The sequence below is a fragment of the Bison bison genome, unplaced genomic scaffold (assembly GCF_000754665.1).
Source record: "Bison bison bison isolate TAMUID 2011002044 unplaced genomic scaffold, Bison_UMD1.0 scf7180017864287, whole genome shotgun sequence".
NCBI lineage: Eukaryota > Metazoa > Chordata > Mammalia > Artiodactyla > Bovidae > Bison > Bison bison.
The window spans coordinates 1,941,776-1,954,003 of record NW_011494859.1 but is presented as its reverse complement, the minus strand read 5'-3'; the positions used below and the strand labels follow the sequence as shown (position 1 = coordinate 1,954,003).

At 46.3% G+C, this 12,228-nt stretch overlaps 1 protein-coding gene across 1 annotated transcript in view; it reads right to left on the bottom strand.

Annotated features, from left to right (window-relative positions):
- The window catches only part of MYO5B (myosin VB), a 200,438-nt gene that overhangs the window by 5,289 nt on the left and 182,921 nt on the right, over positions 1-12,228 (bottom strand). Inside the window, exons 34-39 of the mRNA XM_010849816.1 lie at positions 11,112-11,263; positions 10,326-10,415; positions 8,017-8,167; positions 6,324-6,609; positions 5,260-5,434; positions 3,413-3,493 (exon numbers count right to left, since the gene is read on the bottom strand). Of these exons, the coding sequence (XP_010848118.1) occupies positions 3,413-3,493; positions 5,260-5,434; positions 6,324-6,609; positions 8,017-8,167; positions 10,326-10,415; positions 11,112-11,263 (935 nt within the window). The remainder of the gene's footprint in view (positions 1-3,412; positions 3,494-5,259; positions 5,435-6,323; positions 6,610-8,016; positions 8,168-10,325; positions 10,416-11,111; positions 11,264-12,228) is intronic.

The window sequence follows — 12,228 nt, the reverse complement described above, 5'->3', positions numbered from 1 at the left end:
TCTTCTCCAACACCACAGTTCAAAAGCATCAATTCTTCGGTGCTCAGCTTTCTTCACAGTCCAACACTCACATCCATACATGACCACTGGAAAAACCATAGCTTTGACTAGATGGACCTTTGTTGGCAAAGTAATGTCTCTGCTTTTGAATATGCTATCTAGGTTGATCATAACTTTCCTTCCAAGGAGTAAGCGTCTTTTAATTTCATGGCTGCAGTCACCATCTGCAATGATTTTGGAGCCCAAAAAGATAAAGTCTGACACTGTTTCCACTGTTTTCCCATCTATTTCCCATGAAGTGATGGGACCAGATGCCAGATAGTGACAATATTTTTGATATTCTGTAACCTTCTAGAGGTTTCATCATTTGCCCTTTAGAGAAGACAAGGGATATTTATCTGCTAAGTGAATCCCATGTGTGGATGTTACATTGACTTTAACAGAGCATCTCTATTTTCTTACGTCTTGAAGCAAGGGGTGAGGTCAATAAATATGCAATGCAGTAGCCTTTGAAAAGTGCTAGGAAACAGGGTTTTTAGAATGAAATCTGCATGAGTGTAGGACTGTGACATGCTTCTAAGAAGGCAGAAGAACCTGTAGAGTTGAACGTGGGTAAGGAAAACAGTTTAAATTTCCAGGTGTCAAGTTTAAAAACACCCATGAGGTTTGGTATCTTGAAAGATGGGTCAAATTTATAAAGTAATTTTAAGTTTGAAAAAGTAGTTTGAAATAATAGGAAAAGAAGTTCAGAAAAGTCAAGGACGTTTAAGGATGAATAAGTAACTTCACTAACTTAAGATACCACAGGGCGGCTTTCATGTGATCCTGTCAGAGCAGTCTCTCCAGGAGTGTTGCTAGCTCAGCACTCAGCTGGCTCCAAGCTTTGCTGCATTTATTATTACAAAGCCATCGCACAGCATGAGAAAATGTGCATAAAATGTAAAATGGCAACAGGCTCTTAAAATTTTTTCATAGCACTTAAGACCCTTTAAATTCTCCACCTTAGAGTTAGCAGTAGGCTCTGCACTTTAAAAGGTTTGAAGAAATTGTAAAGGATTTAAAGGAGAGTATAAAAATGGGACAAAAAAGAAAATAATACCTATACTACAATTCAGGAGCAAAGGGTATATATGTATTTATTTAAAATTCACAAGGTAGTCATTTCACAGGAATCATTCTTACACATCAGCATATTTTGTCCTAGCAAATGGTTTGCAAAAGCAACTTGTATTTATCCTACATAAGGTTCAAGTACAGGAGGATGGCATGAACCGTCCCAGCCTTTCCTCTGAGCACTGTGTAGGAAGAAACAAAACCAAAACCCTAGCTGGCAAACAGACACAGACACACACACGCACACAACATTTTTTTGACAGAATTGATGGACTCGAGAATTGACTGCTAAGGGTGACTCAGAATCTCACTGTATGTGTCTCCAGAGACTATCTGACCAACTTCCACTGCCTTTTTCCTACTACCTTAAACCCCAAGTGTGATTTGGCTCATATTCTTTGACCTTTGGCCTGAACTGTCTTCTCGTATACAGTGCCAATTTATAAGCAGTTAGAGCTCTCCCTCTAATGTGTCTCAGATATCTAAAAGCAAAAAAAGACTGTCTAAGAAATATGCCCTCTGCTTTGTGTAAATTCTCAGCTCTCCATAAAAATAGTGGCATGTCAGAGAACTCAGTGGCTTCTGCCATCAGTCATTTCAGCAGCTGACGATACAACATCCATAGAGGTGACTCTCTGCCTGGTTCTCTCTGACCCAAATCTTTAACAAACCACTGGATTTCCCCCTCTGCCCTTAACAGAACAAGCTTCCATCTGACTGGCATCCTCCCCTGACCTTCAGCCTCTCTTCTCTACTTATACATGATGCTCAAGGTAATTTATTCTTTTCTGCTTTTCCTGCCTCCTTCTCTGATCACTTTCTCCCATTTCTTTTTATCCTTGATTCAGACTGACAGTTACTTCGCCAGCTGAAGAGACAGTTTAAAAGTTTGAAAAAGTATTGTGTCTCCTCAGGGTGCTCCCCACCTGTACTGATGGGAGGAGTGTTCGCTGTTTTTGGACTAATCTTGATGTGACTCATCCTTTAGATGCTGTCGGCTACAGTCACACATGAAGATTAGGCACTCAGCACAGATCACTGAGGGCTCAGCTTAGGAAGCTCATCTTTAGGTAAACATTCACAAACTCTTAAGACAGATTTAAGTAATCATTTCCCTTAATATGCTTGCTTTCAAGAATGTTCCTAAGGGTAAATATTGTCTCTTATATATTGTAAGAGTCAAGATTTAAGAGCTCTTTTTTTTTTTTCCTTAGAACAGTATTTCTTAGGACTTGCCGGGTGGTCCAATGGTTAAGAGTCTGCATTGCAATGCTGGGGATGCAGGTTGATCCCTGGTCAGGGAACTAAGATCCCACACGCCACAGAGCAACTAAGCCCACAAACCGAAACCAAAGAGTTCATGAGCTGCAAGGAAAGATCCTGAATGACACAACAAAGGTCCTGCAGGCCGCAACTAAGACCCAACGAAGCCAAATAAACATTCAAAACAAAACAACAGTATTTCTTAGTTTCATTTACGGGTAGGGTTGACATTTTGCTTACTTTCTAATTCCACTTTGTGTTATAGTTTAGCAACTTGCTAGTGGTAAACTGGGGCTTCCATAGTGGCTCAGATGGTTAAGAATCTACCTACAATGCAGAAGACCCAGGTTTGATCCCAGGGTTGGGAAGGTCCCATGGAGAAGGGAATGACAACCCACTCCAGTATTCTTGCCTGGAGAATCCCATGGACAGAGAAGCCTGGCAGGCTACAGTCCATGGGGTCACAAAGAGTCAGACATGACTGAGTGACTTAACACACACACACAATGGTCAATGAAATAATACTTAAACAATGTAAAATCCAAGAGGCGAAGATTATTAAAGTTCAGTCTCCTTGTATATATGGTAGGTTATTTACCAAAAGAGAAAACCTAAGAATGTAAGGTCCTCTAGACTATAATGGAAGCAGTATTTTACTAATAAAGAGAAACTAGGTTAACTCTAAACTACCAATTTTTTAATTTGTTTTATCCTCTGCTAAGCTGCTAAGTCGCTTCAGTTGTGTCCGACTCTGTGCAACCCCATATACGGCAGCCCAACAGGCTCCCCCGTCCCTGGGATTCTCCAAGCAAGAACACTGGAGTGGGTTGCCATTTCCTTCTCCAATGCAGGAAAGTGAAAAGTGAAAGGGAAGTCGCTCAGTTGTGTCCGACCCTTAGTGACCCGATGGACTGCAGCCTACCAGGCTCCTCCATCCATGGGATTCTCCAGGCAAGAGTACTGGAGTGGGGTGCCATTGCCTTCTCCATGTTTTATCCTAGGACTTTATAAAATTGATTACTATTTTAAAACTCACCTGGATTGTTCGTATAAAAGCCACTGTCACCCGTTCTTCAAATTCATTCAGAGGGGTATAAAGGTTCAAAATTTTGACAATCTGTTGGAATAAAAACAAAAGTTTAGCACAGAGCTAAATGAACCTAAAATCACTTTTGAACCTTAAAGAATATATGATATTGGCACCAGAGAACACTTCTCTGTGGGCAAGACCCACAATTCAGGAGCAGCTGGACTGACATTGAGGCATCCACGTTTAGTAAATTAGGGTCCCAAAGCTCTGCCTGGGAGATCTGAGCTCTCTTACCGACTCCTTTCTCCTATATATCTGCCCAACCCTCCCCCATGCTCTATGACTTATGAATTAATGAGGATTTTAGGAAACTGTTGGCCTGAAGTCTTCAGCGCCTTATCTACTAGCCACTTAAAGGTTTCATTAAAAGAGTTCTGGGTATCTTACCTTTTATAACAAAGGTCTTAACAGCACTTTCCTATCTCTCACTACCCCCCAAAATCACTTACTAAAGAGCAGGTTTTTCTCCTATCTAAACAGAAGGTACTTCTTTGTGTGGGGGAAGTGGCCTGCCCAGTGGCAGAGCGGTACCAGGTACAGTCTAGGAATAAACTTATGAAAGCAAAATTTTAAGTTTCAGAACTTTCAGTAAACATGTATAGAAGGAAGCAGCTTTCTTAAGAGCTTGGTATTTCATCTCTGAGTATCTAATGGAGGTGGTAAGGAAATGTATGTTTACTTGCAATAGTGAATTTGGATTCTGTTGTTCTTTAGGTGCTGGGCAGAGAGAAGGTGCATGATTTAATATGGAAAATCCCGATTTCTTCATGCTGGTCTCATTTTGCACCCCCACCCTGTGATGGGCCCATTTCTAAACAGGCACATTCATGATGGAGGGCAAGGTCACCTATGTGACAGGATTTATCTTTTGACAGATGTAGTACTTCTTGAAGGCAAAAGAAGAGGGGGTGGTAGAGGATGAAATAGTTAGATAGCATCACCTAGTCAATGGACATGAACTTGAGCAAACTCTGGGAGACAGTAGAGGACAGAGGAGCCTGGTGTGCTGCAGTCCATATGGTGGCAAAGAGTCGGACGTGACTTAGCGACTGAATGGCAACAACAAACTATCTCTGCAACTGAGACCCAGTATAAATGCAACTTCTAGGGGGAAAAGGAAAGAAAATTTAAAGTCAGATGCTTACTGACTTTATTTAAAATAATGTAGGGACTTTCCTGGTGGTCCAGTGACTAAGACTCTACACTCCCAATGCAGGGAGCCTGGGTTCTAGCCTTGGTCAGGAAACTCATACTTCCCACATGCTGCAAATAGGATTGGAACGTCACAACTAAAGATCCCTCGTGTCACCACTTAAAAAAATTGAAGATCTGCATGCTGAAACTAAGGTCTGGTGCAGCTAAATAAAAAAATATAAAAAAATAAAATAAAATAACACATATGAAGTCTAAGTGAAAATACAAATGTAATGGAATTATAGTTGTAAAGGAAACAATTTAACGCCAAAAGACAGATGCTACTCCCAATTTCTGAAAGAAATTTAAATTTTGTGGTGAGAGACATTCCAGAACTCTCTGTAAGTGTTTAAAAACCTTTGTGCTTAAGCTTGATGCTTTGTGGGTTTGACTACCTAATCTTTCTAAGTAAATAAGAAAGACCAGAGGGTTACTGGCAGACCAAAGTATCTTTGGTTCATGCAGGAACAACCAATGGACTGAACTTCCAGGACTGTATCACCAGGGCAGAAAAAGGCCCAGAGTGCTTTGAAAACAACCTTTGACTTGGAACGGAAGCTGGCCTGGCCCTGAGTCCCTTTGGCTGACAGTGACCGTACCTGCTGGGTGCTGAGGGCGGTGCACAGGGAGCAGATGGCCTCAGCATCCTCGGGGCTTTTCTTCTTTAACTGCAGGAGCTGGGCAGCCTGAATCAGGGGTTCCATGGTCTCAACAGCTCCGCTCTGGTGCAGGTTTCTTCCCCGAAGCCATTCCTCCAGCTGACTAATGTTGTACCTTAGACACAGGAAGAGTGCACCCTGTGATGCCTGTCCTCCTGCTTCACTGGGACGAGCTCACCTCATGGCTTTCTTCTGCAGCCCAGCTACCACTAGTGTTATCACTCTCCTCCTCTTGATTCTCTCATGTGAGCAAGAGCGTGACAAGTATGTGGCACTCAGTAACTGTTTGCGGAATGAGTGGGTGCTTAAAACCAAGCCAAGATGAAGTGCCTAAAGTGTCTGTACTAAGTTAATGAAGAAAAGAGGCATTAACTATACTGAGTTAAAACAACTTACATTTAACATTCGCAAACATATTTGTACTCCGGTGAGCCATCATGCCTCTTAAATCATTGATTTTTCTCTCCAACCTAGCCAAATCATATTTACAACCTTTATAAAGTCTGCAAATATTTGAGCTTTGAACTGATTTGTTTACCAAGCTCACGTCCTCGGTGGAGAAGGCAATGGCACCCCACTCCAGTACTCTTGCCTGTCAAATCCCATGGACGGAGGAGCCTGGTAGGCTGCAGTCCATGGGGTCGCTAAGAGTCGGACACGACTGAGCGGCTTCACTTTCATGCATTGGAGAAGGCAGTGGCACCCCACTCCAGTGTTCTTGCCTGGAGAATCCCAGGGACGGGGGAGCCTGGTCGGCTGCTGTCTATGGGGTATCACAGAGTCGGACACGACTGATGCAAATTAGCAGCAGCAGCCTCCTAGGTATGTGATGACTTTCATCAACAAATAAAAAAGTGATGGATCTGAGTCACACACTGCCTGTGACAAGGACGGCCACTTGGATTTGGCTGTCATTTTCAGAGACAAATGTCCCCCGTGTGTGAGTGGAGCTGGCGTGTGGGGTGTCCCCTCCCCTGGGGGTGGGCTGGGGTGCGCTCGCCTACCTGAGCTGCATGCCTGTGCTCCAGGAGCAGACGTCCTTCCGCAGAAGCAGGTTGTTGAGCGTCACCGCGTTGATCATGTAGAAGAGCTGTCTGAACACCTGCAGGATGATCTCGGGGTCCAGGCCTTGGTCGCACATAACCGTGTGGAAGGAGTTCATCTGGCGGATGATGGCTTCCAGGCAGTACGAGTTGTCTCCTTCTGGCATGCTGGAGGTGCGCTTCCGGTAGCCCGTGGGCTTCACCCCAGACAGACCCTGAATGCTCTCGTTCTCCAACATGGCCGACACTGAAAGTAAAGCACGATTAGAGCAACAGATGTTCCCAAATTAGATCAGCTTCGGGGTCACTTGAATCACAGAAGGCTTTGGCCATGATCCTGCCCAGAGCTGACTCTCAGGAACTTAGAGCATTTGGCATGCGATTTCTAATAGGTTGATCTCTACAACCGAGTTAAGTTTTCCACATAGAAATCTTGAGCTAAACTTGTGGACTAAATCTTTGCTTAAATTTATTGGTGATGGGACATAGGTAAAAGGTAAAACCAACTCAATTCTGTACTGGCTTCTGTGCTGAGCGACCAAAATTTGAGAATTGAGCAACGTGGGTGTGGGCCTGGACTCTGAGATCATCCAACAATTGTTCAAACAGCTCTTCTCCATCACTCTCTGACCATGTAAATCTTAGGTGAGTTGGTCTGTCATAGTTAATGCACAGAACTTAATTACATGTCAGGTGCTTTACATTCAGTGTTCCTTTTAATCTTCCAACAACCCATTTCCTAGTGAGGAAACTGAAGCATTAAATAATTTGTCCAAGGTTGCCCTACCAGGAAGTGGCAGGGCCAGGCTTTGAACCCAGGTCTGTCCAATTCTAGGACTGATGCAATTAACTATCACCTTGTCTGAGTCATGAAATATCCCCAGTTCTCCCTATGTCTGGTGGGAATAAATTAGCTCCTCCTAAGAAGATTCTCAGACAAGAAGAAGGATTTGGAATGAATCTTACCCCAAGGGATATATTTCTGGATGGCATGTGGGACCCTGTCCTACTTGGCATTCACTTACAACCAACTTATGCTGTCAGAACTTGGGGAAAACACTGTCCACGTGCTTCAGAACCTCCCCAGCCTTTAAGGAGCACAGTGAGTGATGCACATGTGTGTTACTTTTAACATAAAAAAATAACTGCTCTTATTTTTCAATTCTGGTATCATGTCAAGTGCCCAAGTGTCCTGCTTTGGACAGAATGTTCAATAAATATTTATTGCATGAGTGTTTACTACTGTGTTCATTTATATGAACATACTTAATTCTTTCCCTTTTCCATGAATAAAGCATATACATGGGCAAGAGTATTATATCTTGTCACTGTGTATGCATTTACGTTTTCTGAATTTATATTTAGTACCTATGGAAATTAGTTTGGGGAAAAAATAATACAGTACATTACAGAAAAAGGAGATAGAGGGAAAATGATCTATAGTCTCACTACTCAAGCAGCTTTGATGGGCTGGTGTTGAAAGTTTCATGACTCTTTTTGAGTAGACGGCATACACCTCCTTTGTTGCCTTTTCTGGGAAGAGCCTGGGCTTTCTGAGGGCTGTCCTAAGATAGCCGGTTCCTTAAATGGAGGGAGTGCTTACCCTCATATCAGACTCCACAATGAGCGCTGGAGATCTCCAGTGCCAGCTTACCTATCATAGGCTGCAAGAGGCCCTCGGCGATTTTAATGAGCTGCTGGTAGATCTGAATGGAAAGATCGCTCAGCACCTGGCGGTATTCAGTGAGGTCAAAGTTCTTAAGACAGTGCTCATTCTGCTTTGCAGTGTTCTGAGTCATGAAGCCCTGCAGAGGGAGACGGGTGCTGTGCTGAGTGCCAGGCACAGGAAGACCTCCAGGCCTCCAGTCACTTCCGAGGTATCCTACTGTGGGGAGACCGCTCAGGTTCTGTCTGCTCAGGTGAGGTCCTATAAGACCCTGTCAGTTCTTCCAGTTCTCAAGGATGGCTCTTAAATTTGAAGGCAGAGTCAAAACTTAGCATGACAGAGGACTCGGAAAACTGCTTAGTCAAAAGTCTGTGATCATTTGGTCCAAATCCCTGAAGTCTCCCTGAGGCAGCAAAGTGCAGGTTGGCAGCAGGTCCCAGAAAAGAGGGATCCATGCTTCCTGCATCTTAACCCAGTTCTTGTCCCAATATGCCAGGTTACCCTAAAATATTAGGACTATACACAAGTCCCTGAAGAAGTACCTGGCTCGGAGTGTATATTTTTACAATAAGAAATTTTATGTAGAGCCTATCATTGAGTATCAGAATTAATGGATGAACCAAGATGATTCCACAGTTATAGCACCATGTCTTCTGAGCTTTCCCTGTTAACTAGATGAAGTAATATTCAAGTTGAGAAACCTGCTAGTATCAGAAGAACTCATGTGAACAACATCTCTGTATTCAGGCCAAAAGCAATCAAGAGCAGCCGAAAAGTCAATGATTTCAAAAGGGTGACTGTCTCTAGCAATACCTCTCATACTATGTCAGGTCACAAAGCAATTCTTAAAGAAAACAAAAGCAGGCAGAAGAGGGGATAACAAGATAATTGTTGTCTAAGCTATGCAGATCTGGTTACACTGTGATTCAAGACTTGTCCCTGGGAATATAAGCACAGGAAAGAGTAGCCCAACGTAACAGAATTCTTGGTCCTCCTGAGCCCTATATAATGTTCCCTGCAGAGTACAGACAGCATTAGGTCAAGTGGTGACTTTCAGGGAGATAACCTTAAATACAGTTTTCTGCTTAAAGTAAAAGCTTGTGTATAATGTTAGGGTTAGGGAATAGAGAATATCTGGTTTGAAATGAGCCCCATTTCTTCCAATAATAAACACACTATTTCTTTAACATTAACCCACTCTCTTTCATAATAACAACAGGTGATGAAATGAAGTTCAGATTCTAGGATAGATATGGGAGTCAAGTCCCATTCCGAGGGTGGTGAGACTGCCTGGCACGGCATGTTCTTCTATTATCCCAGAGAGAACAGTCTGTGAAAACTTATTCTGGCACAAAAGATGGAACAAAGCTTTTTGTTGCACCTCACTGAGTTACCCTGTGGGGAGTATAGGGACTGAGACTGTGAAAGGAAAGGGAGGAAGCAAGCTGAGAAGGCCTGCAGGGCATTAGGTGTGAGCGGCATCTGGGCACAAGTTGGAAGTCTCATCAGAGAAATGGAGGTGAGACCGAGCTGTATGTTACTAGGTCACTGGGCTGAAGGCAAAGCATGGGAGAAGGTTTTTCAAGGATCAACAGTGGGAATGGTGAGTTCTAGAAAAAGCTGGACCCTAGAGCTCCAGAGCAGAACATTAATAAGTGATGGGATGAGTCGGGGCCTCAGATGAAGGGACTGAATTTGATGAGAAGCACGAAGCTGGGTTTCAGGGTCAGTTTGCACATCTGCAGTTCAGTTACACCTCGCCTCTTCTCTTAGACCATCTCTGTCTTGGAACAGACAAACTAACAGGTTGGCTTCGGAGACAGCCTGATCTGCCAGACCACTGAGCTTTCTGCCACGTTCCCAGAAATGGGGCCCTTCTAGGGCTGCTTCAGAAAATTAAGTTCACGGGGTTTTCAGGGAGATTCCTGGGGAGCTCTCAGATGATGGACGGGTTATGCAAACATTTCCCCACAAATCTTCCCATTCATTCCAGGGGCCCTCAGGGTCATCGAGGCCTGCCTTATTCCTGGTTCAGTGAACAGAGTCAGAGGTCCCAGAGACCACACACCCTCTCCTCAGGGCACACGAAACAGCTCAGGACGACATGTGGACAAAACAGAGATGGCTTCAGGACCGACACCTCTCCGCCCTGCCCCTGTTCTGACCTGGGGTCTGAGGTGCTCTGAGGTGGAACACGCTTTGCTGCACCAAGGAAACGAGGACCTAACTGCTGAAGAACACAGGGCACCTTGGTGGCATCCGTGCCCTCCAGGGGCCTGGGCTCATCTCACACTCACCTCGTCCCCGCTGTACTGCTTCAAGCAGTGCAGGAGGCGGCAGGTGTTGGACAACCAGAACGACGTCATCTCAAAGTCCTCATTGTGCTTCTGTGAAAAGAAGAAGATGTGCCTGGGTATGAAGAGGTAGTTCCCATCTGTCCTGACGCATCCACCTTGCCTTCTCTCACCCAGGAGGCCCCAGCCAGGCCTGGCGACAAGCAGACCTTACTATTCACGGGCACACGGAAGAAAGCCCTCCCCGCGAGGCTGCCTTCCTGCTCCTCTAGCCCCAGGGAGGACGCACGACCTTGCCTGGAGGCCCCTGATCAGTGGTGCACATCCAGCGGGGAGTGGCTGGGGTCTAGGGCCACTTGGGAGTCACACTGGAGAAAACTGGGGTGCAACCGGGCTGTATAGTACTAGGTCACTGGGCTGAAGGCAGAGCATGGGAGGACCAACCATGAAAGGGTGAGTTCTAGATAAAGCTGGACCCCAAGGTCCGGAGCAAACAGGAAGTCTTCCTACAACGAAGCCAAGGGAGACAGATGAGCCTGACTCCAGCAGGCCTGGGCTCTGCCCTGACCACTGGGCAAGATGGCCTGGCAGGTTCTTAACTGTCTGGGGTCCAGCACGGGGGTGCTGGGGTGCATGCAGCAAAACATCCTGGGGGTCCTGTTTGTCCAGAGATCAGGCGGCATTTCCCTCCAGAGCTGGAGATTCTGAGGAACTTGAACTGAGGTGACAGTGAGCTGCTGTGTTCATCCAGCTCCCCACGAGACCAGCACCTGGGGCCTGGACACTGACCTTGAGGACCTTCTTGATGCCGTTGATGGTGGAGGTCAGCAGGGAGTGCACCTTGAGGTCGTCGTTCACGTAGTCCGCGTGCCGGAGGCACATGTAGAGGATGTAGGCTGGGAGGCAGGGCACTGCGCCTGCCAGCACCTGCGGTTTCAACTCTGCCAACAACAGACAGCAACGATTAGCTCAACAGCAGACTCTGCTCGATGCTCAGGGTTGTAAGAATCCTGGCCCGCCATACAAACAGTCTCCCCAGGTTCCTGAAGCTCCTCGGGGTGGGGGTGGGGGGCTGGCAGAGGAGTAGGAGAGAAGATGCCCTGGATACACACACATTCCTTTGGACCCTGTCTACCAGTATTTCAGAAACGCGTTAAAAAACAACAAACAAATTCCTAATTGTTTAAAATAGGCTTGTCACACCTTGTCCTTACAACACAGAGGAAGAGAATCCCCAGGGGCAGGGGGTGGGGTGGGGGGCTCCCTGCCCAAGTTTACACACAGGCCACAGTCCTTGCCAAGAAGGGGCCCACGGCCAGAGACTGGCTGAAGGCAGGAACAGGCTCCCTGATCAGGGGACCGGGGCAAGGACCCCCTAGGCTTCTGCACCAGCACTTCCTGCTGTGGACACAGTGGGCTCCTCAGCAGCAAGAAGGCAAGGCCTGGTCCCAAAGACAGAGCCCGCAGGCCAGGGGCTGGGTGAGCCAGAGCAACCTCTAGCCCATCTGGTCTTCCGTTCAGCAACCTCATGGCGGCAGCTGCCCACACTTTGCCAGAAGCGGCAGCTCAAGCAGGCCCTGACTGGCTCCAGCCACCGCCTCGCTGCTTGACAGCCATTTCACCAACCTCCCTCGTGGCCAGCGCTAACCGGGGTGTGGTCAGGAGAAGCTGCTGCCCCACCTTCCCCTTGCCTCCTGGGCTGTGTGCCCCGGCAGGACCAGAAGGGACTGGTGAGCCTCCCCGTGAACCACAGACTCCTGCTTGGCCTCTTGGCCCTTTCCTGCCAAAGCCCTCGGAAGACCAGGGAGAAGCTGTCAGACTGCTTGCCATTCCAGAGGAGGTTCAGGGAGGCACAGACCAGGCTGAGAGCAAGGGGTGCTGGAAGGGCCCAGAGGAGGAGGAGGCA